General features: G+C 40.2%; 1 protein-coding gene across 2 annotated transcripts in view; it reads left to right on the forward strand.

Annotated features, from left to right (window-relative positions):
• AFF2 (AF4/FMR2 family member 2) overlaps positions 1 to 25,392 on the forward strand; it is a 394,994-nt gene that overhangs the window by 363,929 nt on the left and 5,673 nt on the right. For both annotated transcript variants that reach the window (XM_026652958.1, XM_026652959.1), the window contains 8 exons: positions 545 to 666; positions 7,371 to 7,596; positions 10,569 to 10,705; positions 11,319 to 11,382; positions 14,896 to 15,032; positions 18,698 to 18,769; positions 19,124 to 19,217; positions 22,091 to 22,140. In XM_026652958.1, coding sequence (XP_026508743.1) covers positions 545 to 666; positions 7,371 to 7,596; positions 10,569 to 10,705; positions 11,319 to 11,382; positions 14,896 to 15,032; positions 18,698 to 18,769; positions 19,124 to 19,217; positions 22,091 to 22,140 — 902 coding nt within the window. The remainder of the gene's footprint in view (positions 1 to 544; positions 667 to 7,370; positions 7,597 to 10,568; positions 10,706 to 11,318; positions 11,383 to 14,895; positions 15,033 to 18,697; positions 18,770 to 19,123; positions 19,218 to 22,090; positions 22,141 to 25,392) is intronic.

Consider the following 25,392-nt stretch of genomic DNA (forward strand, 5'->3'; position numbering starts at 1 on the left):
AGCAGTAATCAGCTTTACTTATATCTTCTTAGTTCAGGCACTGAGGTCATGCAACAGGGAATCTGTCAAGGTAAATTTTGAACCATCTACCCCTTGCTAATCACTACCACTTTAGGGCTCAGGTCTGCAGCCTCTCAGTCATCTAAGTAATCCTTACTCATGAAAGCTATCTCATTGACTTCAAGTATATTAATGAGTAAAAGATATTCATGTGAATAAGATTTTGCAGGATTAGGTCCTGAGATCTTGATTATTTATTCATTATGATGCAATACAGAAGCAAACTATAGTAAAGTGAGGCATTTGCTTTACAATTATCCAGCTGGGTTAGTTGTTATATAACTTAGTCATGTGTTTGCAATACAGATCAGCACACTTAGGCCTTTTTTTTTTTTTAATTATTTTCACTTCTCTTAGATATCAGTATTTTAGCTGCTGCTACTACAAAGGAAATATGCTGAGATTCTTGACTTTCTCTTAATGGTAAGGAGAATTTGTGCTTAGATGCTGCATTTTTCAAGCTGTTTTTGTTTTGTTCAAGCAGTCCGAAAGCTTGGATACGTTTGGTGAAACCAAGAAACAGCGTCTGGAGGACACCTCAGCCTCATGCCTACTTCCACCATGTATTTCTCCGATACCTAATCACAGATTAACCAGCACTAAAGAGTAAGTATTTCTTAATACTGAGCTGTGATTTAATAACTGTGCTCTGCAAAAGTGTTTGTTGTGGAACTCTGTGATAAAGCCTGGGTGTTGCCCTGTGGCTTGGGATCATTGCTCCCATCTGTCATGTAGAGGGATCCATGTTTTCTGAATGGACTTGAGCTATCCTTTTGCTGCGCTTGCGGAAACCACAGTATCACCGAGGCACTGAAGTGTGGATATACACATGTCTCCTGTGCTCTCAGCCAGGTCCATGCCGCCCTGATTATCCCTACCCTGAACACCGGGAGTTTTCTACTGAAAAAGAAATCTGTTTTCTGAGGGCCAAATCTTGGTTTTACTGAAACCGACAGTCGTTTTGCCATTAACCTCAGTGGGATCAGGATTTGCCCCTTTATAAATAGACGTATATAAAATAAAATGATGTTTTTGTTACAGTATTGTCTGTTTCTAGTTATGGAACAAAGTCCTTATTCAAAATATGATTCCGCCTGAACTATGGAACAGTCCTGCCAAATGCCTAGTGGAGTCCTGGCATGTTAACCTCATGCAATACAAAGCTAGTAGAAAGTACTTAACTTTAAGTAGCACTTTATTTTTGCAGGGTACATATAACCGTATAATTGGTATCTCTCTGAAGTATTGCATTTTGTTTGAAATGGCTATAATGCATCAGCAATTAGGCACCGCATGAATGACATTTAATATTATTATAATCACAGGATTAACATTCTGTAAATAGAGAGAAAGCCTATCAGTTTTGCACTTTATTGGCTTCAGAGGTGTAACTTCTGATTTCCACTGGTGCAAGCAAAGATTCAGGCCCAGAAAGTACATGATCTTGGGGAAAAGGTATCATAGTGGCAATATTTAAATGTATGAAGAAGTTCTGAAATTATTTTTTTAATTTGCATCTTTTAAAGCCATTATGAAGTCTACAGAGCAGATTATAATCTTATTTATGCTGCTTTAGTTACAGAGTAACTCCACTTTGTCCAGATTTACACCACTGAAAATTAGATCAGAGTCTGGTCCTCTATGTTGTTGAGTTTGGAAAAGGCAGATGATTTGCAGGTGATGGTGTGGTCCATAACATGTTGCACATTTAGGAAGCATCATGATGGGTGTTCCCAATTGTCATTCCTGAAAATACAATGAGCTGAGATATATTGCGGAGGGAATCAAAAATTATCCATCCCCACCGCTTCCATTATCCATTAAAAAAAAATTCTTTTCCTGTCTCAAATAAGCCCTAGGGATCCACCCCCAACCTGATGTTTCTTAATTTGAGCTTGTTTTCCAGGTCATTAATTTGATTCCTTAGAGCTTTCAAGCCTTTGGTATTCTCGGTTAAAATATAATTGTGTCCATCAATAGTTATTTCCATATGTTAGCTTTTTCTCTCGCCCGCTGTGAATTGTGAACCAAAAATTTTTGACTCCTTAGCCACTGACGTGATTGAGGCCTGGATCACGTTGAGTTCATTATTAATATCTTCCGAGTTTGTTTTAAACAAATCCTATGTTGTTTGATAATTCAGGTCTGCAACTCCCAGTGATGTGCAGCTGAATGTAGATCAACCCTGATCCCAAGACTAGGGGATTGAATGTGTAATGACAAATTTCTGCATAGCCCCAGATTATTTTTAAGCATTCAGGAGCAGTTCTATTTTCCATCAGGGATAAAGTATAAAAAATGAGTCCAAACTAGTCACTGATTCAAAGGTAGGGGGAAAATAACGCGGCAGTGGCAAAATAGTAAAAGAGAGGCTTGTCACTTAAGCCCCAAATTTTATTCCCAAAGGTTCTACATATTAATACAGTAGAGCCTTGATAATCTGTATTTAATTATTGTGAGAACAATTGTGATATAGCAAGAAAAGCCCCATCCTACTATCATGTCCTAGTGAATTAATCTTTGCATGTATGCAGATCCCCATTGGGCACAGGGATCCACCCACACAGATCCGACTGAGGTATCAGAATCCAGAGGGTTATATTTTTAAAAGTATTTAGATGCCTAGCAATGCAATAGGTGCCTACTAGGATTTTCAAAAGTGCCTAATTACCTTTAAACCTGGCCGTCAGTGAACAGAAACAACAGAACAAGCAACGATACCATATCACAAAGACAGGTTTTCAGAAAGCCACATGCATCAATGTTTTGGCAATTAAATGCCTAATTTGCACATGCTGTTTCCATAACTGCACAAGTAAACTGGGTGTTTGCATTCTCAGATGGTCAGTTATGCACCTAATAACCACTTGCACACACAAATACCCCATTTTCATTATGCAGCCATAGTAATTGCATAAACAATTAGGTATCCATGAGCTTGTATATTCTCATACATAATCCTGAGTGTTTGCCTTTTCCCAGATCTGAAGCAAGATATACTATATATAATTATTTTAATAATTACAGTTCAATTTTAATTATTTCTAATATGTCATTAGCGAATGTATTTTTAGTAACATGAAATCTCCTTATTACACTAGGGAGTCTTTGGGAGTCTTTCCGTTCACTTGTGGGTTTAGGGTCATTCCCTAGGATACTAAATCTTTCTGAAAAGTGGGAGGAGACAACCTTTTTTTTTTACTGTGAATTGTAAAGTTTGTAGGTTAGGGAGGATCGGATGCATTAATTATATATACTTGATGAAAATTTTATTAACTCCATCTTGATTTTTCATTTTAGGGCAGACAAATAACATTTTTTGTACAATCTTTCCTTATTAAGTCCACAGGGTAACAGAAGCAGAGAGGAGAGAGTATTTAGTGGTTCAGAAATTAAGTATTGTATTCCTAGAGTATAGGATCTCAAGCTGACCTAAATATCTGTTTTCTAGAGATTGCTTTGGACACTAAGCATACAGAGCTTTTTTTTTAATTTAATAGATCAGCCAACCATTTTGTACTAGCAGTTTTATTTTTGTTATTATTTTATTATCTTTGTTAATACAGTTATTTACTTGCAAGAGCAATTTTGCAGGTATAATTAATTGCACATGCAGGTGATGGCAATTAATGTCTAACTGCCTAATTTGTGGGCACAGTCCAATTATTAGACAGCTACTTGCCAGCATTTGTACATGTGTAATGACACCAGCAGTTATTTGCAGATACGGAAGTCTGGTTTTCAAATTAAGCCCATACAGCCCAAACATGCACAACATCTAGCAGACAAGAGTCTGTCTTAAGCAATCATTTTAGAGTATTTCCAAGTTTTCAGTATAGGTTTGTTTGACCTTTAGTTAAAGATGCACCTGTACTAGGCAACATATATTTGCTGGTCCCTTGGGTAGTCACGACAGCTTTCATTATAGTGTTGTTCACAATAAAACTGCCCTAGTACATCTGTGACAAAGACTTCAGCTTCATTCAGTTGCTGCCACATGGTCCAACCTAATGTGAGAGTGACCTTTCCCTGCTAACCCCCTGCAGAAGATTAGATACACCATCAGTGTGAAGCATTTCTTTGGGGACAGGGAGAGTGGAAGGAAGGTAAAGCCAAGTGATTGCATAGACAATGGCTTTGTCTCACTAATGGGCCAGAGATACTATAGCAGACTACAATGAGTGGATAAAGTAAGGGTAAAAAATGGCCTCTTGAAATTCGAGAGTAGATGAAAATTCTTCATCCTTCATACACTGACTCCCTTGTGGCTTGCTTCATACCCTACAATAAACAAGACTGAAAAAACCAGACAGGGAGACTTCTCATTCCTTGATAATTGGCCTTCTCTGACACAAAGATTAAACCCTGCAGCCACAAGACCATCAGTTCTGCTTGTATTTTTTCATGCATTTTTACATTTCTCACTTGATTATCAATATAATTTAACTGACAATCATGTCAGCAAATTAAATCATTGAGTCCAGGTGATTATTGCAATAAATTCATTCAAAATTAGTGATTACTGCAATGAAAGACCAGTTTGTTAGCTCATTAACAGCCCAAAGCAAAGTGACAGTCCAGTTAACTACTGGTAACAATTGATTTCACGGAGGTTATTGTTAACATCGTGAATCTGAAGTGGATAACATTGCTATCAAAAGTTAATTTTCCTGAAACTCTGTTTGTATTTAAAGGGCAACTAAGGAAATGCATAACTGCATCTGGGGCTGAAACAGCCAAAGGACTTTTGTTGTTTTAATTTTTATATATAGATATAGATAAAATATTCCTGTGTGTGTGTATAAATATAAAAAATAAACACACACAGAGGAATATTTTTGGGGTGGCTAGGTTGAGGCCCCGCCTCCCACAGAATGACTTGTATGCCAAATCTGAGTCGCTGCACCTGTAACTCAGGTGCCCCTAACAATTGAGGTGTAGGTGCAAAATTTTAGGCAATGCCCCCAAAACGGAGGCCAGCTCTCTGAAATATATACGAACGCTAGCCAAGAGAATAGGCAGCTATCCTGGCAGCTGTTGCCTTTTCCAGCTACCCAACCACCAACGCTGAGCCTATTCTAGATGTCATTAACTTCCCCCTTAGTAGCAGCAACTGGGTCATCCTGGTTAGGTTGTCGTGTGGCTACCTAAGATTGCCCCCTTCCAAAGGTCATAGGGATAGACTCCACACAGCCTGAATTCCAACAGATGGATTATGAAACTATGAAGGCAGGCTCTGAATAACCTTGACATCCTAAAGCAGGGGCTGGATTAGGTTCTCAAGTGGGGGATTAACTGACCTTCAGTCTTTCTGCAAAAACTTTTGAAGTGGGTCCATCAGACCCAACTCCCTTTTCCCCAACAAAATGTTTAGGCGGGAGAAGATGAGCCCCTCGGACTTTCCAATGTGGGGATAGGATCACAAACCCCACCCTCGCTTTTCTTTCATAAGTGGACTCCATTTCCTACCTACCTCCCAGTGCCCTATTGGCGCGGGCACACACATGGATGGATGGATCTTGGGCTAGGCCAGAGCCGCCAGTCTATCTCTTCACTCACAGTACGGTCCAATGGATAGGAGGCTGGTCTAAGAATCAGGAGGTGTGAGTGTCCTGCTCCTAGCTCTGCCACTAACTTGGTCTCACTGTGTGGCCTTCCTGTGTCTGGTTTCCCAACTGTACAATGAGATAACAAATGTGTAGCTGAGTGTTGTTATAACCTAGAACTGTGGTCATTCACCTGAGCGCCACAGTGCACTTTGGAGATCGGAGGGATGCCAGGAAGGCTTTGAATGAGACCTTTCTGAAAAGTTTTCTGGCAAATCTTCCCCAACCTTCTCTAGCAGTTCCCCAACTGCCTGGTACACAGCTGTTTTCATTTGGTCTTAGTCAGCTGACCAACCTGTTTTCTGAGTAAAACCCTCTGCTGTGCAGTCCGTATCCATAACCTTCCTATTGTAAGACCATAGACAGGCTGTGCTGGTGCAGGTCCCTTGTTCTGAAGAGCTTTCATATAATGAAGAGCTTTCAACAGGATAATTTTAGCCATATATTAATTGTACGGAAAATGCTTCTGAGTGGCAATGACAATACAGTGTCTCGGGGGTTTGTTTGATGATAGTCTACTAAGGTTTCAGGAATATTAATACACTTTCGTATTATTAAAATTGACACAAAAGCCACAGTTAGAAAATGATTGAAATAGACACAATTATCATTAAAATTGGTAACATTGTGGAACACAGCCAGGCTGGAATAAGGAGGATGGTATTGAATATCAGATTGAGGAATTAGGCAGCTTGCATTGCTTGTTCCGCTCTGATTTGCTGCTTTGGGTATTGTAAATCTATAATTCCTGACACTTACTGAAGTTGACTAAGGGGGACACATACATTTTTGTTAACTTAATTTGCTATTGAAAATTTTACTCAATAATCATGAAAAGTAAATGACTCTGTAGTACAATATTAGTTGTCCGAGAAAAGAGTAAAATTCAAGTAATCTTCATAGACTGGACTAGGACAGTAACTAAAATAAAAATCCATGACCAAATTAACATGTTAAACGGTCGGGGGCGGGTAACATAGCTGCAGTTTTTACACTAGTGACCATTCTTCTATACAAAACAGGCAGTCAACCATAGCATTGTGTCAGCTTTCACTTTAAAAACATATTTATTTTCTAAACCAGGTTCATTCATTAGCCGGTATTCGCTCAAGAGCTTTTGCCAGCTGCTCTGAATCATTTTCTGTAGTGGGGCACATCAGTTTTACTCGTGAGGTGAAATAATTTCATGTTATTGTTATGGTTATTGGTTGGTAGCTGTTACAAACCATTTTCTTCATTCACATGCTGTACTGTATGATGGATATTTGCTAAGAGCAGGCATATGGGCCCCAATCCAGCAATGCATTTAAAATGTTTATCTTTACGCATGAGAATAGTCCCTTTAACCCCAAATAGGGCTACTCCTATGTATAAAGTTAAGCATCTGCTTAAGTGCTTTGGGGGATCAGGGCCCCTATGCCTTCCGTGATGACAACTGACTCAGTATAGTGTTTCAAGTGTCCACAACTGTATTAATACAGTCAAACAAAATAGTCCCCCCCAAAACAAAAGGCCTTTGCCGTCATTGAAGAGGCAAAGAAGGCAAGAGTAGCTTTTATACCTTCACTGGCCTCCTCCTACTCATAGTCATATGAAGACAGAATCTGGCCTCCAGTTAAATAATATCAAGTGCTTGGTGATGTAGAGAATTTAAAAATACCCAAAGGCTTGTCCCACAACCACTTCTTGTCTGTGTCCCTGCAGCGGGAGTTCAGTTAAAAAGGTGACTAAGAAAAGAGAAGAGAAGTTGTTCCCTCCTCCGTTATCCCCGCTGCTGGATGAGCCAGCACACAGGCGGCACAGCAGTGACAACAGCTCCTTCAGCCAAGAGAACAGCGTCACAAACTCCTTGCAGACCGGCAGCTCTTCCTCTTCTTCTAAATTCGGAAAGAATGAGAACAAATCCTCTTCGAACCCCAAAGGAATCTGTGTAAGTAACTGGTCGGAGCTGCTGAAAGTGAACAAGATAAAACAAAAGTAACTAAGCTTTGTTCTGTTTGATTCTCTCTTTTTTTTAATATCTGTGTTGAAATCCTTCTGTAACCCCACTGAAGAGCGGCTAGGCATGGAGCGCTTGAGAGCAGTACACAAGCTCTCTTGCAAGTTCCATTTTTAGATCGGCATTAAGCATCCATTTGACATTGTGTGTAACTGACTAGAACACCTGGTCCTTCCACTTTATAGGCTAGATTTACAGCAGTGGACTATCTGCAATTACTCCTCCTGCCTGTGTAGTTTTAACCACACACATAAAGAAAAAAAAATCTTTGATGAATTTTCTATAGTGTTAGCATATTTCTTATGACTAATATCCCCAAATTCTCAGCTGGTAATTAAGCACTGTAGCTAAACTAAGCATTGCAGATTGAACTGACCGCCCAATAAAAATCCGCTGAAAAATTGCCTGTGTGTACCACACTCAGGGACCAAATATCTGAGCACCTGCATTTCTACCTCAAGCTACCTCCTGAATTGCTTTTTTTTCCTCATCTGCTTTCCTCCTTCCCTTTGTTTGCTTTGATTTGGTTTCTGCCAACTCAAGACCTTTCTGACTGGGATGCCTACATAATACACAAAACTCTCTGTTGTGGAGTAGTTAGGGTTGTTACCTCCATTAAATGCCTGACACAAACCCACAATAGCAAAGCAATAACAAGTTAAGTTCCTAACTTTACAGACCATCTCATCCTCCACCCCCAGGCACGCACTTTCCCATTAAACTACAGACCACATGACACAATCTGAACTCTGCCCTGCTGTCATCTGTATGGGTATATCCTTCTACCAGGTTACTCTATCCCCCAACACTAGCAGTTGTTGAGGTTTGGCACAGGGGTTGACTGTGGCAGGAGAAGATAGGTCAGTAAAGGAGCGTGTGCAGAAGGAGTGGCATCCCTATGGAGAGTAGAGTGGCGGTTGCTGTTCACGTTCCATGGTATAAGGTAGCTGAAATGACAAGGGGTGGATGGTTGTGAGTGAAGGAGAAGATGTTCTGTGCTGCTAGGTGGCCTCACTTCCCATCTCCTTGCTTTTGTGTCAGGCATGTTCTATGTGTAGCAGTGCTTCGCACTTCACAGCAAAGTCTTTTGTGTGGGAGTTCCCTTGGTTTCTTGTCATGCTTAATAAGGGGCGGGCATTGAATGAGGGGTGAGGGGAGGGGAAGAGGGGACATTAGAAGTGCAACAGGAGAATATTTTTTATCCATCAGCAGCTGCGCATGAGGCCTGCTCTGCTGTAGGATAAAATCTGACAGAAAAGCATAGCTCCTCCTGGGGAAGGTTTTATGTACGCCCAATCAGGTTTGAACTTACCATCAATCAGGTTTGCCTGCATTGGGCCCCATCAATCAGGCTTGTGTGCACCAATCTTTCTCCCTCCCTCCCTCCCCTTTTCAATCAAATAGTCAGGCTTGCATGTACTCACTCCCTAAGCATCAACCAACCAGGCTTGCTCATGCCCAGCCCCTCTCGTCCTCTTCCTCTGAACCAGTCACACTTATGTGCACCTGGTCCCCATCAACCAGTGAGGCTTGTATGTGTCCATCACCCCCACATCCCATCAATCAGACTTCTGTGCACCCAGACTCTCCCATCTATCCGGCTTGCGTGCACCTGGCCTCCATCAATCAGGTTAGTTTGCATGCACAGTCCATAAACTTGAGCTATTATGAGAATAACAGCTAAAAATGACCATAAATTCCACATTCTTTTAAAAATCTTCCCATTTGAGCAGTTCTCCTCAGGGGCCTCCTCTCTGCCAAGTTTTGTCTAGATAGGCAATGGGGTTTTTAATAGATATCGGTCAACAATGAAAAGTAGGGCTGCAAAGGAAACTTTTTAGCCAGTTTCAAAGGCTTCTTCTTTAACATCTATGAAAAGAAACAAAAAAAAACCTGCTTAGAAAATTCAAGGGGCATGAAAATTAACCCTGTATGAAATTTCACAGCAATTGGATACCTACTTTTAGAGAAAAATGGTAATTTATGCTTAATTTTAAGACCCTTTTAGAAAGGATTATGGAGTCTCCGTAATGAACGATTTTCTTGTTTGCTTCCATTGCCTTTTGACTGTTGCAGAAATGGGTGTGTTTGGCCCCATTTTTCACAATTTCCCATGTCACGAAAGGTTGCCAACCTTGTATTGTAAAATGAAAACACTCAAGTTGCATTAGAATGTAAGTGACAATTCACTTTACCTTATTCGCTTGTCCCTATTGCTTTCTGATATCATCATGTCACTTTGTTTCAAACTGCCAGAGCAGTACACATGCCTTCCACCAAAATCAATGCCAAAATGAACTGCATATGTCAGCAAATAAACAGTGCTATGTAAACCACCGGGCTGTTTCCTCCCTCAATCCCAGCATCATCCGTCAGATACATGCTCGATTTATCCACTGAGTTGGTATCTGAAATATTCCCCCACTAAAATGTATTATAGGGCTTTTCCATAGTTCATTGGTTAATCTGTAATTTAGTTCATCTGATTATAAACAGAGTTCACAAATGAATTCCAGTTGCCGACTCTAACTGCTTATGTTATATCTCTAGCTTATAATCAGCTAATGCTCCAGAATCTCTTTCCCCTCCCAACACTTTTAATAAGGGTCTCTAGCGAATAGTGTTCTGTGGTATAAGTGCTGACTTTACACCTTTCTGAAAGCATGTGTTAATGAGGTCAGGCATGTGAGCAATATGTAATCACGGTGCTTAATTAATCTAGTGGGTTTGTAGTAGAAGGGAAAGCAGGGTGATTTGTGAGGTTCCTAAAATGTGAACAAGTATCTGAATTTTAACCTCAAGCTGTGCCAGTTATGTGTTTTTCTTGTTTTGTTTCAGTGTTTTTAACACATAAAGGTGTTTGGGTCAAAGTTTAAGGCGTTAATGAAAATTCTCTTCCGTAGGAGGAGGAATCTCGCCATAGACCAACAAACAGTCTCCTTGATACCAGCCATCTAGAAACAGACATCTGGTCTACAATGCCTACACTCTCCAATGGGAAATCTGAGTCAAGAAGACCTAAAATAACATTTGATGACATGTATGTAGTATTAAACAGTCCAAACATGTGGACTAAGATTTTATCTAAATGTCTAATAATCCATTTGTGTTAAATATGAGTTATATGCTTGGGGTCTGAATCAACAGTCTTCACACTGGCAAAACAATGGGAGTCGTGCCTGTGACGTAAAGGCAGAATTGGGCCCTTAGCGTCAACATCAATACATGATGGTCCATAGAGTTTTTCTCTTGATAAATGATTTTTCATCATTTATTAAGAGTTTTTTGACAAATGTTTTCAGATTATAAATGATGAATTCCAGGGTAATTCTTCCCTAATTTTTTATTTTAGCTTCTCTAATGGAAACTTGTTAGAGTTAATCGGTTTGAGTTATTCTGCCTTTTCCTCTATTCGGCACGCATTAAATGGCCCCCTTTGGGCTGCTGTTTTCCACAGCTAGCCATTTGTGCTCATCAGTCACATGCTCACTAAGCATATCATTACATTCAGCAGCTTCGTATTAATATCAGAATAAATTTAAACAAATAAGTGGGCATATTTGTCTATTAGAAACGGTCAGCATTCTTCTCAGATAACGTTTGTCCAACAGTATGAAAACGTAGCCCTGAAAGAATGAACTCTGTCTCCTTAGGCTTCACAATGCAGACTATTACATGCAAGAGGCTAAGAAGCTAAAGCACAAAGCGGACGCACTGGTAAGTTTCCATCCATTTTCTGCCTTTTGTTTTCAAGCACTGAAATTGTGTGTTTCTGAAGGGATCATCCAGGGTAAACGTATACAGTGTGGGCTTCATCCAGAGACTACTGATGCCAAAAAGAGTCTTTCTATTGACCTCAGTGGATTTTGGATCAGACTTCATATAAGCCGACCACAGCAAACCCAAGTCTGAACACTGTTCCTAACTCTTAACACAGTGTTCCTAATAAGGTGGCCTACCAGAGCTGTGCAGAGAAAAGAAGTTTTGTTTTCCGAAGGATTTCAAAACTGAAAATTTCAGAATTCTCCGTGAAGGAAAATTCCAAGCGGAAATTAACGTTGGCTCGACTGAATCATTATGATATAACTGTATTATATTACATGATGTATAATGTGATACACATTTTTAAAAAGAAAGTCATCTCAAATGACATGTTTCATTCTGTAAAAGTTGGAAAAAAAAGACATTTTTATAATGGCAAACATTTTTTCTGGTTTTCTCACGAAATCAACCCAATTTGGTGAAGCATTTTGATTTAGATGAAACTGCTCATTTTGATGGGCTATGGCTCCATCAAACTTTATCTGACCAGCTCTGCAGTACGGCCATTCCATTGTAATGGAGATCTTGATCCTGTCTGCTGCAGCTGGTTCCATGCAGCAGCTCCCCTACGCAGCCTTAGTGATATAGAACTCTCTTATTTCTTTAAGTAAGGTCACTATAAAATAAAATTGAGCCTGGCCTCTAAATTTCCCCCCACAAATCATATGCGGGGACAACTAATAGTCTTTGGGTGGCTAATTATCTATTTTAAGGGTGAAAACAATATTTTTCCTGCAAATCAGTTTATTTGACAGCAAAGAATCTATCATTCATGCCTGCAAATGGCTGTGGTTGCAAACAAAAACAAAAAAAAAATGTAGCACCCATTGTTTAGGAATGTTGCAGCTTTGGGGGTATGTGGCAAAGAGAGAAGGGATCAAGCTGCCAATTTCAGCTCCCCGATTCAGGGGCACGAAGCTGTTCAGCGTGTTTCCTGCAGAGCTCAGGCTCCGGTTTTTGGCAACATCCCCTGATTGTCACTAAGCTAGAAGTCAGACCTCCTGACATGCCCATTTACAGAAGGTGGCCCACGCTGATTACTTAAGACTGACTCAGTAGAGCATGTTGAGTCAGAATCCTGACATCTATACGCAGGGAAGGCTCACAGAAGCAGACTGACAACACCTCCTGCAGCTGATTGACCTTTAAGGAAAACACACATCGTTGTGGCATAAACCTGCCTGCTCTATGCTAGCAAATATTTACAGACTTGAGCTCATGATGGTCTCAACATGCTATGTCAATCCGCTTTTCTCCACAGCCTGATTCACTCAAGACAGTGTTGACCTGTCTCCCATCTTCTTACCTTTGACTATGCCTTGCAGAATTAGGGGTGTTCTCAAGCAGAACTAACAGGAAAAGGCATGGCACATCATGTTGTTGCCCGCAGGCAGGCCTTTCATGTCACATGTAGTTTGACACCCCCAGTGCTCTGATCAGAATGCCAGGCCAGCTGCTGTGGTATAAGTTGTTAGCAGCCACAAATGCCCATGAACTGTGTATCTGCCTTTTCTTTCCACTACTTAGATCTTTTTTTATTTTTTCATCAAATGCGGTTGCACACACATATTTCTCCAAGCAACTCATTTACCGTATGGTCCCATGGCTTTAGTTGTCCTATGGAAACAATTGCTTCTGGTTACTTTGGGCTGACACAATGAAGCATGCCACATTGAAAGATGTGGTGTTGTGCCTGGGAAGATAATGTGTGTGACCCCTGCAAGTGTCAGGAAATGTTAACGAGATGTGGAAGCGATGCTGCTGTGCTTGCACAGAGAAGGGACTTCTGGCAAAAGCAAGGGCGCTTGAAATATTCGGAAATGGCCCAATGTAAACCCGTCTTTGGCTGGAAGAGGGGCAAGGGATCCACTCATTTATGATTAGGCACACTGTCATCAGAACAAATGACTACACAGAGCGTACAACATGCCCGAGATAATGGGCCTAACTGTGCTCTCCTTTGCACCATCAATAAACTAGAGAAATGTTATTGACTTCATTGGAATTACCCTGGATTTACACTGCTGTTTGTAAGAGCAGCATTAGGTCCCATGGCTTTATCGCCATTGATTAAGAGGATGCGCCTTTGCTAAGTCAGCTTAAAGCTACAATAATTTTCTGTATTGTACAGAAAACTAGCTTCCAAAAAACACCCAAAACAAAGTTTTGCCTTGGGTAAAACAAGGGAAGTGATTGGTGGAAAAGAGAGAGGAATGAGATGAGGTCTGCATTCCCTTTTGACTGTTTAGAGGGTACTGTAGAATAAGTGTAACCCACTGGTGAAGGTGTTACATGTCCCCCTCTGTGCCAATCCACAGAGGATATGAGTCGTTACAGTCTGCAGCTACAAAGCCTTAAGCTGTAGCAGCTCATTCTGTTAACTCTGGAGATCCCTGGTTCATTCCCCATTGTGTCAGCCAACAGGGCATCTGTCACTTAAGCACACACAAAACAAACTTTTGTTGCCAGGCTGAATTTTGTGCAATTAGAACAATAGGGTAAAAATCTACATGATAGCGCCCCATGAAAATAGAGAGCGTGGAATGTGTCTTGTGAGGAGAGCTACTAAATGGTAGCAGCAGAGTAAAATATGCCTTTATAAAGCTCTACTTTAATCTATTGTTATAAGCAGCTGCCATTTTGTGAATAGAAAACGTGTGCAGGTGCATCAAAAATATTTTGATAGAGACATACAAAGACATTTTTGAAGACTTCAGCTTTATTGATTCTTTTACATTAAATGCCATATTAGTGAAAGTTTTACATCCACCTATCAGAAATTGAACATGTTAAATACTATTATAAAATACTTACTATAAAAGTGTCATATATAATATTCATTACACATAAAAAAGGAATCAGTATGTCTAAGTCAGTTTAATCACAACCATTATCAGGGCTAAAAACCTTTTTGCACTAAAATTCGAGTAAAATAAAATATTTAGCGGTGCTATATTTTTTTTACTTTTTTAACACTATTTCAGGGTGTCATTTGCAAGATAAGTGATGAGATTTTGGAGTGGGAGGAGGGTCAACAATCACAAAGGAATGTCACATTTTCCTGACAAGTGGCATAGATTTGTTACTTACCTCTTGCATACTAACGTTCAAACTTAGTCCCTAGTATATCAAAGGAGCAACATGGATTTTTTTAAAGACTGTACTGAGTCTCACCCGCAGCTGGGATAAATCGGTGTAGCTCCATTGAAGTCAACAGACCTCCACTCTTTTACGCTTGCAGAGGACTTGGCCCTATGTTATCTGTCCAGCTTGGTGAAAACATGACCTGGCTTTAATTCTTTAATGTATGCATTTGTAATGTCAATGTTGCTCTGTATACATTGTGCTCTGTCTAGCTGGAAATAAAAGCTGAAGCATCATCTTGATAGTTTCATCTTCCTATTTCAGTTGGAGAAGTTCGGCAAAGCAGTGAATTATGCTGATGCTGCTCTCTCCTTCATTGAGTGCGGGAATGCTATGGAGCGAGATCCATTAGAAGCTAAATCTCCATACACCATGTACTCAGAGACTGTGGAACTCATCAGGTTAATGTCCTTTCTGTGATCATTTTCATAATCTCATTTCAGTCATAATTAGAACCTGCTCTGTTTTAAAAAATATCATTTCAACATATTAATGATTTGTCCAAGGCATCTTCATCTCAGAAGTCATCATAATTAGTTCTTGCCATTTTATTAATGTCATGGAAAATTTATAATTGATGGACACTGCTTTTATAAATTATCCCCTTTAGAGGTTATAATGTGAGTGTTATAATTTGCAATATTCATAAAATTAAAATTGAAATGTAGTGGGTGGAAGTAAAGTATAGTAATTTCACCGTTTGGCAATGACACTTGTCTTTTAAAAGGTGTAGTTTTATAATTCAAAACATTAAAATGAGTCGATCAAGATTTCTATTCTAAACCCTGTTTTTGCAGAGGTTTATAACTTGGCTGTAAAAAATTGTTCCAGGCTGTAACTTGGTATATAAGGTCGCATCCAGAGAGCAACTTTTGCACGTGTATATCCAGACAAACAGAGAGTGGTTGGTTGGATTTTTTTTAATGTTAAAGGAATATAAAAAGCCACTGAAATTCACTGAGTTAATTTTTTTAAATGTAATTTTTCAGTCCAGAACATAAGAGACTTTGCCTAATATTAAAAGGCCTGAGTTAGTATTTGAAAATCAGCGCCTGTTTTCCATAGCTGCCCTAAAGGGTAGGCTCCATAGAATTTACTCTACGGAGTAACGAATGGGCCAAATTTTGCTCTCTTTACTCCCAGATAATGCCATTGAAATCCATAGGATTAAATTTAATTGTGATTAAAGCAATCAGGATTTTGCCCATTTGCTCTGATTCCCCTCTGGCTCTCATCATTTTTACCCTGGGGTATAACACCGTTAACTCCAGTGGGATTACTCCTAATTTCCACCAGTGGGGGAAAAAAACAGAATCAGGCCAAATGTTTGTTTTGATGGGACTTGTTTATACGAGAGACTCTAATGTGTCAGATTAGTTATTAGAGTCTATCCAAAAAAATGCATGTTTTACATTTTGAATGAGGAGGTATTTACATAATAAAATGTATCAGATCTGAAGAAGCTGTGACTCTCGGGTAAATAATAAGCCTTTTCAATTTTTTAAACTATGTATTTACATACAACACTTGTTAAAAAGAAGAACAATAAAAGATTATGCCACAAAAATGATGTTCACACAACATTTAGGATCGGAGTTAAACCCTGAAGAACAGTGAAATTAAGAATTAAGGCTATACCAGTCTTCCCCCTTCATTCCATTGTGCCTGCATCTTAACTGTGGGTCACTCAATATAGTCTATGTGCTGCAATACATAAGCACAAAACGGTGTGAGAAAGTAAACAGTAGCATTATCTTTTCTTCAAATGGCACGAGAGTGGTATGTCGGGGAGGGGACGTGGCCTAATGGAGAGAGCCCTGGACTGGGACTCAGGAGAGCTGGGTGGCCTTGGGCAAATCTGTTCAGTTGCCCATCTGTAAAATGACGGTAATCTTACTGACTTCCTTTGTAAAGCACTTTGAGATCTAGTGATGAAATGTGCTATGTCGGAAGTATTATAATTGTTGATAAGTAGCCTGCATGTTTTGGAGGAGCGTGAAGCAAAGCTGAGTGGTTCTATCTATCTAGCTTAGGGTTATCTATAGCACGCTTCACCCTAGTGGGTTTGTCCTGTGCATGTTGAAGGCAATGGCAAAGCCCCCATTGACCTTAATAGTGCAGGATCAGAACCTGTGTTCTGTGCAAGTAAATTAGATCTCTGTGCTGATGTCTACAGTTGACGTCATAGACTAGGAATTTTGCTCTTCACCCTTTCCAGATTCTGCCATCCTGACATCTCTCCCATATGAAAGAGGAGACTCTTAGGGCCACTGGTATATGTTGTGTTTATATACATTTTTAAAGCAACACCACCCCTGTGATGATTGGGGTTGATCATGAACCATTTGATGAAATTCTATTTCTGTCACCTGTGCTAGGCGGGAGGTCAGATTAGATGATATAATAGTCCCTTTTGGCCTTCAAATATATGAAGCTATGAATGACAGATGGTTCCACTAGTAAGAAAACTAAACCCCTGCTCATCTGCTCGTGATTCACCAGAACTCTAAGAGATTCACACAATATGATTCTTCACAAAATAAGAGAGTTGGGGGATCCTGGAGCAGTGATCACTGATGATTTAACAGTATAATGTGGGTTTAAGTAAGCCGCATAGGGCCTGATTTTCAAAAATGCATGTGCAAAATTGTGCATGCAGCAGTTGAGCCTAATTTGCACACACACTTACCATAACTGCAAGCATGGTCACTTGCACATGCAAGTACATGCTTTGCAAATGCCACAGTGGGAATGGTGCAAATTAGGTGTGAAAGTGTCTGTGTGCCTTTTTTTAAAAAGTGGCCCTTAATGTAACTTCAACATAGATTTGTACAGTTGGATACTGTGTAGAAGAGATTTATATTACTTTTCCCCATCACGATGCTGTCTACAGGCAGACCCTTGTTCTATCTGTTCCATTCATTTTAACTGCTCTGAGATGTGGGTAGCTACAGTAGTCATTTATTTGCGAAAACAAGTGGAGCATCACGGTGACTCAAAATGTCAGAGATCTGACTCTCAGAGGTGTATAGACTAATTGTAACACTAAAATCCCTAACGTAATGCTGCAAATCCTGAAGAGAAACACATCTCTGTATTTGACCACGTTCATTCAATGTGACTGGAGCAGTAACAAAGAGCATGAAAGACAGAATGCTAAGGAGCTAAAGGGTGCCTTGCTAGAAGAGCATGCGGGGACAGGATGACAGGGGTGGCAGCAGGAGAGCAGTGCAGCCTGCCACTCCATTACCTCCTTGTAAATGAGAACTCATCAAGACTGCCTGGATACCTTAAAACTTTCTTACGCAACACTGAACCCTATTACTTATTCTAACACAAGTACCTGTGAAATTGCATTAAGGCTCAGAACAATGATTTTATGCGATGAATTGATTTTCAAGCGACTAAATGCATGGAATGGAGTGTACTCCGTTAAAGCAACTTTAAAAAAAGGGGAGGGGGGAATGCTCAACCTTTTATCACCCAAATGTTGGACAGCAGCAATTAAATAGAAAGGAAAGACAAAATATACAAGCATCATAAATTAATGGGGCTAGGAACTTAAAAAGCTATGAACATGACCTTTCCTTTATTTAATACCACTTCATATATAAATATTTTAAAGATGTTGCAGAGGCATTTATGAGTGGGATTTGGAAGGTGTTATTCAAACCCCACACTGTTAAATGTAAAACCTAGCTGTATATTATTTTCCTCTTCAGTGCAAACAGGACTGAGACCTTACATTTTTGGCCGGCACTCATTGCAAACTAATACAGTGCTTGTCACCCCAGAGTGCTGGCTGTAATGTTATCTTGGCAGCATTGACACACTCCGAAATAATTCACCTCATTGGCCCAGAAAATGGGCTGATGATTTGCTTTAGTCCTCCAAATTTTAAGTGTTGCTTTCTGTTGAATGTTACACTCATCCCATTACTGTGAAACATTGTGGTCATTATTTATTGTAGTTTTAGAAGCAGATCTAGTTATTTCTCAGAGTGTCACCAATTTTCCTCGAAGCATCTTAATGCCCAATTTCCTCTTCTCCTCCCCTTTCTTACAAGGTATGCAATGAGACTCAAGAATTTCACAGGCTCATCTGCCACGGAAGGAGACAAGAAACTAGCAGTTTTATGGTGAGTCCCATTGCAACAATGTAGCAACAGCTAAAATCCTAGAGGACTTTAAAAGTACTGAATTACTTAAGCAGCTTACACAAGATCATTATTCTTGTTTTCCATTAAACTATTAAAGGATAACGAATGGATTTCTTCAGCAGCTGACTAAACATTTATTTGTCTAATTTATACTGTTCTCAAGATAGGATTTTAATGCTTTTGTGCATTTTTTTTTTAATTTTTCTCCATTTGCTTATGTTTCTCAATCTAACCTTGGAAGAGAGACTGCAAAATATAGATCAGCATTTGTTTTATAGTTTATAGGTTTCATTAAGCAATGGAATTAATACAATCCTTTCCTAAATACCGCAGCTACCGATGCTTATCACTCCTCTACTTGAGAATGTTTAAACTAAAGAAAGACCATGCTATGAAGTACTCCAGATCTCTGATGGAATATTTTAAGGTAATCTTTAGTCTGTTTAATTTATGCTGATACAGAATGACTTTCATCCCAGCACTGAGGGCTCATGCAACTCACACTGCACCACATAAGCCCCACCTTTAACCTCTGCAATGGGAGAGGTGGACACGATGCTTGTGAGGAGGGAATGGAAGTGATCCTGTGTTAAAACCTACAGCCATGCTCTGACCAACTACTGATTCTGGCCTGATTCGGATCTTACTTTCCCCACTTCTGCACTTGACAACTCCCTGCAATTTTAATGGCTTTGTTCCTTGGTCAGCACCTCATCCAAAGCCCTCTGAAGTCATCAGGAGCCCTTCTGTTGACTTTATTGGGCTTAGACCCAACGTTCACTGGCCTAGAATCTTCCATGGAATGTATTCCCACTTACTTCAGACTTATTCCATGTTGAATTTAGGCTACTGTCTCTTGGGGGAAAAACAGCCTGGCTCTGAAGGAAAATGTTGATAGTTTATATTTTACAGTAGACCATTTTTTTTTAAACATTTCTTTCTAAGAAAAGGCTTTGGGCCTGATTCTCTTTTAGAAAAAGGCCGCTTTACCCTGCTCTAGTTGTGTAAAGGGAATTTAAGGTGCATGTAAATATAATTTACTCTCACTTTAAGACCCCTTGACTCTGCCAGAGCAAAGTGGATTTAGAGTAAATAAGAATCGGGCCCATATTTTGAGTAGCAGTTAAAAAATCTCAGAAGTGTTTTTTTAGAGCTTCAGATTGAATGACACAAAAGAGAGACTTCATCTAGTGAAGGTGCTGTGCATTAGTGTAAAATTGGGAAAATGTGCACTAGAAACAGGCTTGAACTGTGTGCGAATTGTATGTTCAGGCTCTCTTTGTATTCAAAGTCTAGGAGACTCACATTTAAGAAAGGAAAATGTTAACAAAATATTATTTTCCTATTGCTAAATGATGCTCTCTGTCTTTTATCTTTGCCACAGAGAAGCCATGGTTCAAAGGTTTTCAACAGGGCAGCTGGGGGAGTGCAAAGCCTTTTATTAAATGGTTTGGGCCTTTAAACAGAGCTGTTGTTCAAATTGAAGTTTTGCACACTTTTCAATGTGGAAGGTGACTCACTAGGTCTTAGGGTGACCAGATAGCGAGTGTGAAAAATTGGGATGGGGTGGGGGGGTAATAGGCACCTATATAAGAAAAAGTCCCGAATATCATGACTGTCCCTATAAAATTGGAACATCTGGTCACCCTACTAGGCCTGCAGTACAGGGACCAGGTCAGGAATTTTTCAACAAAACTTTTTTTCATCAGAAAATACAGATTTATCAAAACCAAAACTGTTTGCAAGACAGGGTCAGTTTAGACAAATTTACTATTTAAAAAAACAAAGAAAAAAATGTTTCAATATTGTCAGAATGTCTCATGTTGATATTTTACAAAAATGTTCCGTTTTTCAGGTCAAAATGACATTTTGAATTGAAATGTAAATTAATTTATGTTTTAAAATGTTTAAAAAACTAAAAAGTCCAAATCAAAATGTCATGTTTTAAAATTAACAGAACGAAACATTGGCCTGATTCAATTGTTTTTTGAGATTTTTTTTTCTTTTTGCTCTGATTTGGGACAAGAACATTTTTCAAAATCTCAAAAACGTTCATGGGTTGCGAAAACTGTTTTCTACTCAGCTCTAACCCACAGCACTCTCCGATGTTCAAATGTCAAAGCTGCTTTTTCATGGTTTGAAGATCTTCCAGATTATTTCAATGATCCCCCTCCTTTGCATGTGTGGACATGCACACCGATATACAGTACACACACCATCTAATCCAAGCCATTCCATTCAGTGTTGACATGTTTAAGGAAATGCAAAGACCACACAAACAAATCAGTGTTTTCTGCTGGATAGTGTTATCTAGTTTGGACAATATTTTCTGAAAGCTATGGTTGAGGAGTGAGGAGAACAAGGTCTTATTCCTGGCTACCACTTACTCTCTTTGTGACCTTGGCCCTCACATGCAAAATGAGTATGAAAGTAATCAAGTGGGTATAATAATAATAATAATTCAAACACTTCACAGAGGTGTTGTAAAGCTTAATTGAATTTTCAGAATGCCTTTTGAAATCTTTGCAGGAAAAGCACTATATTCAGTCACTATATAGAGAGAGACTATATAGAGAGGCAACTTGTTACTCGCCTTAGATAACTAAGGCCCTGATTCAACCACCCTTAATGGGAATTGTTGCTGAATAAGATACTATCCAATCTGAGTAACGCTAGCCAAGTCTGGGCTTTATTATTTGTTTGCTTGTGGTAGCACCCACAATATGCTAGGTACTGTGCCAACACAAAAGAGAGAATGGGTAGGGAAGGTGTGTGTTACACACACTATAAAAGCAAGGGAATTCATTCAGATCCCTACAATCAGACTCTTCCTCCCCTCGTGTTGTATATGTATTGCATCACATTCACCTACAATATATAAGATCCCCTAATTCCAAACATCAAACCCCAAGCTTCCTTTGTCTGATGAAAAGCGTGCAGATCCCCCTGAAGGTGGAAAGCCTTTGAAGAGCTTACTTTGCAGAATAAATTTTAGATAAGGATAATTAAACCACTTCTTTACGAACTGCATCTGATTTTACTGGAGTTTTGGTATATCGAGTCTTTTATCAAGTGACTTTCACACTCCTGATTGGAGCCTACTAATTATCCAACCAGCTATTTTATTATGAGCCTGTAATGTTGGGCTGATATTGTGTATGCACCAGAGCTCTTGCAGCTAAAACAGGAAGTGCCAGGCCTCGTAATCAATATTAATCTGCTTTCAATCTTTCTGGCATCTCCTCCTGAACCAACAGAGAATTATCTCCTGTATTTACCTTTTGGTTTTGTTTCTTCCAGAACTCTTCAAAAGCCTCCCAGGCCCCCTCTCCTTGGGGAGGCAATGGAAAGTGAGTATTGCCACTCAATACTTTGTCATGAAAATACACGGTTAACGGCGGGGGGGGGGACAGGGTTTTGGCTGCGAAAAGCAAAAAAAAAAAAAAAAAAAGCCGCGATCGCAATTGCGATCTGTGGCGACAATTCGGCAGGAGGTCCTTCGCTCCGAGCCGGAGTGAGGGACCGTCCGCCGAATTGCCGCTGAATAGCTGGATGTGCCGCCCCTCTCCGGAGGGGCCGCCCCAAGCACCTGCTTGCCAGGCTGGTGTCTAGAGCCGGCCCTGGGTGGGGAGGAGGAGGGGGATTGTTGTGGTAATCATTCAAAGGTGAAATTCAGCTCTTATATCATACTAAAACTTTACACAATTTGCGGTCACGTTCCAATCACGCAGCAGGACTGAAAAGTTCATATGGGCTGGTACCAAATTCTTTGACAATTTGATCCTTAAGCCAAATGAGGGCCATAAAAATATGTGTTAATTAGATAGCAAGTACCATGTCATTTCAAGAAGCCAAAGTAAAGTTAACCTCCATTGCAGTGATTTTTTTCAATGATTCGCTCAGTAATGAAACACCAATGAATATTTCATTGATATATGGTAAGTGCTGTTTAATAAAAGTGAAGGCGTAATAGTGGTGAAAATGTGAAGGCACTTAGTCAGCCAATTATCTGAATCTTTATATTAATGCTAAAACACCCTCACCTCCAGTATAAAATCACAGGAATGTAATTATGATCTGATGGTCAATGAAGGTATGGTACCATTACTACCTTACTTTAGCACATGATATATATTGTACTCTATGACGCAGATTCCTCTTGTTCCCTGTTCAGGGCTACACATGCAAGTCCAGACAAAATTAGTAGGTTGCACTTGTCCACATTTCATGGACCAAATGCTAGCTGGTACCTGGAGACAAGTATAACACCCCCTAAATGGGCAAACTGGTGTGCTACAGAAGCAGCTCTGATGTGTGGATGTATCCTGGCTAAGGCCAACCAAGAGGGCACTGAGTAAACAGACCCTGAGTGAGCAGATGTAAGGGAACTTCCAGAGCTTCACAGCCATCTGAAATGAGAACAGTTCAGTCTATCTTACAGCTCTTCAGATTGTGAGCTTCTCAGAGCACAGATGATCCTTAAATGCTTGCAAAGCACCTAGCACATAGTAAGCACGACTAAAATAAATAATAATAGTTGTATGGAGAGACAAGGCACCATGACATTATTAACACGCTTATTCCAGAAGGGACTCCACTCCCCAATATGCAGTGTATGGGACAAATTTTGCACCAGCTTCCACCCCGGTAACTCCACTGAGTGCAAACGTATTTGCAGTAATTTAGCCCACTACTTCCATTAGACTTCTCTGGGGGGACATGTAAGGAAACATGAGTGCCACACCACATCTGGTCTCTTTCCAGATGTGCAAATTGTGCAGTGCTAGATGTTACAGCTTTGATGCCGGAGTCACTTGATGAAATTCTCTGGCCAGTATTATGTAGGAGGTCAGATTAGATGATCATGATGGTCTCTTCTGGCTTTAAAAAGCTATGACTCTGTGGTGAAGGAGAAAATTCTTGCCCAGCCTCTGAACGTAATCAGCTGCCGCCCAGAATTTGGCTAGCTATCACTTCCATTTGACACCTAAACTGATCTGACTGTCTTGAAGCTATGAGTGAGTGAGTAAAAGTGAGTGAGTAAAAGTGCATCTGCTGCGCAATGCCGGCTTCCTTCTTTTATTCAAAGATAGACGCTTTTATCACATAATAAGAACTAAATGTGAGGAGGCTGCTGTTAAAATAGTATACATGATCTCACATACTGAAGAAATGCAGAGAGAGACAATACTGCAGCCTACCCATAGCTGGGCCCTATGCCACCTAGAAATTACATCATTGGGTCCTCAGAGCAACAAGCAATATCACATTCCACCCTGTAACAAAGTAATGAGATAGAGTTCACACCTGTTACTGCAAAAACAATGGTTCTGGGGCATGGAGTTAGAAATCACACATATCAGCTGATGCCAGACAAGAAGAGGAACATAGACTGGAAGGTATCTCCTGGGTCATTAGTCCAGTCCTCTGCATATAATCCCATTCTCCTATTCGGAGGCTGTTCCAGAACCTTACTCCTTTGATGGTTAGAATCCTCCTTCTAATTTCCAACCTAAATTTATCTGTGACCAGTTTATACTCAAATGCGTATAATACCTAAGGGGAACAGCTCACAGTTTTGGTCCAAAGGAGGCTTTACAGGCTTTTCTTTTACTTTCAGTTTGGGTGAGTTTGGAGCCCACCTGAGCTTTGATTTGAACAGTCAATTAAGCAAATTTCAGGATTCAAAGCCATGAAAACCTCAGCTTTGTTCCCTGGAAATTCAGGCCACTTTTGCTGAAAGGGTTGTGAACCTCTGCAAAGTTGGCCCAAGTTCCAGGCTGGCAATGAAACAAATTTTCCCTGCTTTCATTACAGAAATTTTCCTCACCTCAGCTGCAATAAGCATGAGGATAGAGAGATCTAATAGACTTGCCACAGTAATAATGGCACTGCACCTTCCCCTGCACGACAGGCTAGATCCAATGAACAAGGCACTTTATTTGGCTGAAGTGCGTCAGCTTGTTTTAAGTGGCTTTAGCGAAATACTCTCAGTCCCTTTGGATACTGTATGATTGCTAACTGCTCCCAGACCTAATCAAGTGTAGTTCAGCTCTTCTGTACATTAAAGATGCTCTTCGGAGTATGTTTGGAGACTCAGAAATAAAACATTCATGCTGCAGGATACCCTTCAATATAACCCCTTGGCTGTGCAAATAGCTACTAACTGCTGATGCCATGTGGGTCTCTTGCTATGGAAGAGCTGTGGAGCTCATCCAGGGGAGCCGTTACCGATGATTCTCCAGTAGGAGGATGTTTTCTTCCCTTTGGGTTAGGAAAAGTGTAGGTGCAGTATAGGTCACACCGTACTCAACTCTTCTGTCCAGTCTGTTGGGGCAAATTGTTCCTCTAGTCCAGGAGCAACCTGGCAGCAGCCAGTATGTGCGAGATGTGGGGTGTTCTTCACATATTCTCGCCCCCATGCATAAGTAGGGCCTGATCCAGCACCTATAAAAGTCAATAGGAGGCTTTCCATAGAATATTGTGGGTGATGGCGCAGGTGGAACAGAAGCCGTGCGGTCTGTCAGCTGCTCCACAGCTGGAGCAGTGATAGCTGCCTGACAGGGAAAGGAGCATGGAATCCCCCCTCGGCAACATTTGGC

The sequence above is a fragment of the Terrapene carolina genome, unplaced genomic scaffold (assembly GCF_002925995.2).
Source record: "Terrapene carolina triunguis isolate 2854851 unplaced genomic scaffold, T_m_triunguis-2.0 Scaffold131, whole genome shotgun sequence".
NCBI lineage: Eukaryota > Metazoa > Chordata > Testudines > Emydidae > Terrapene > Terrapene triunguis.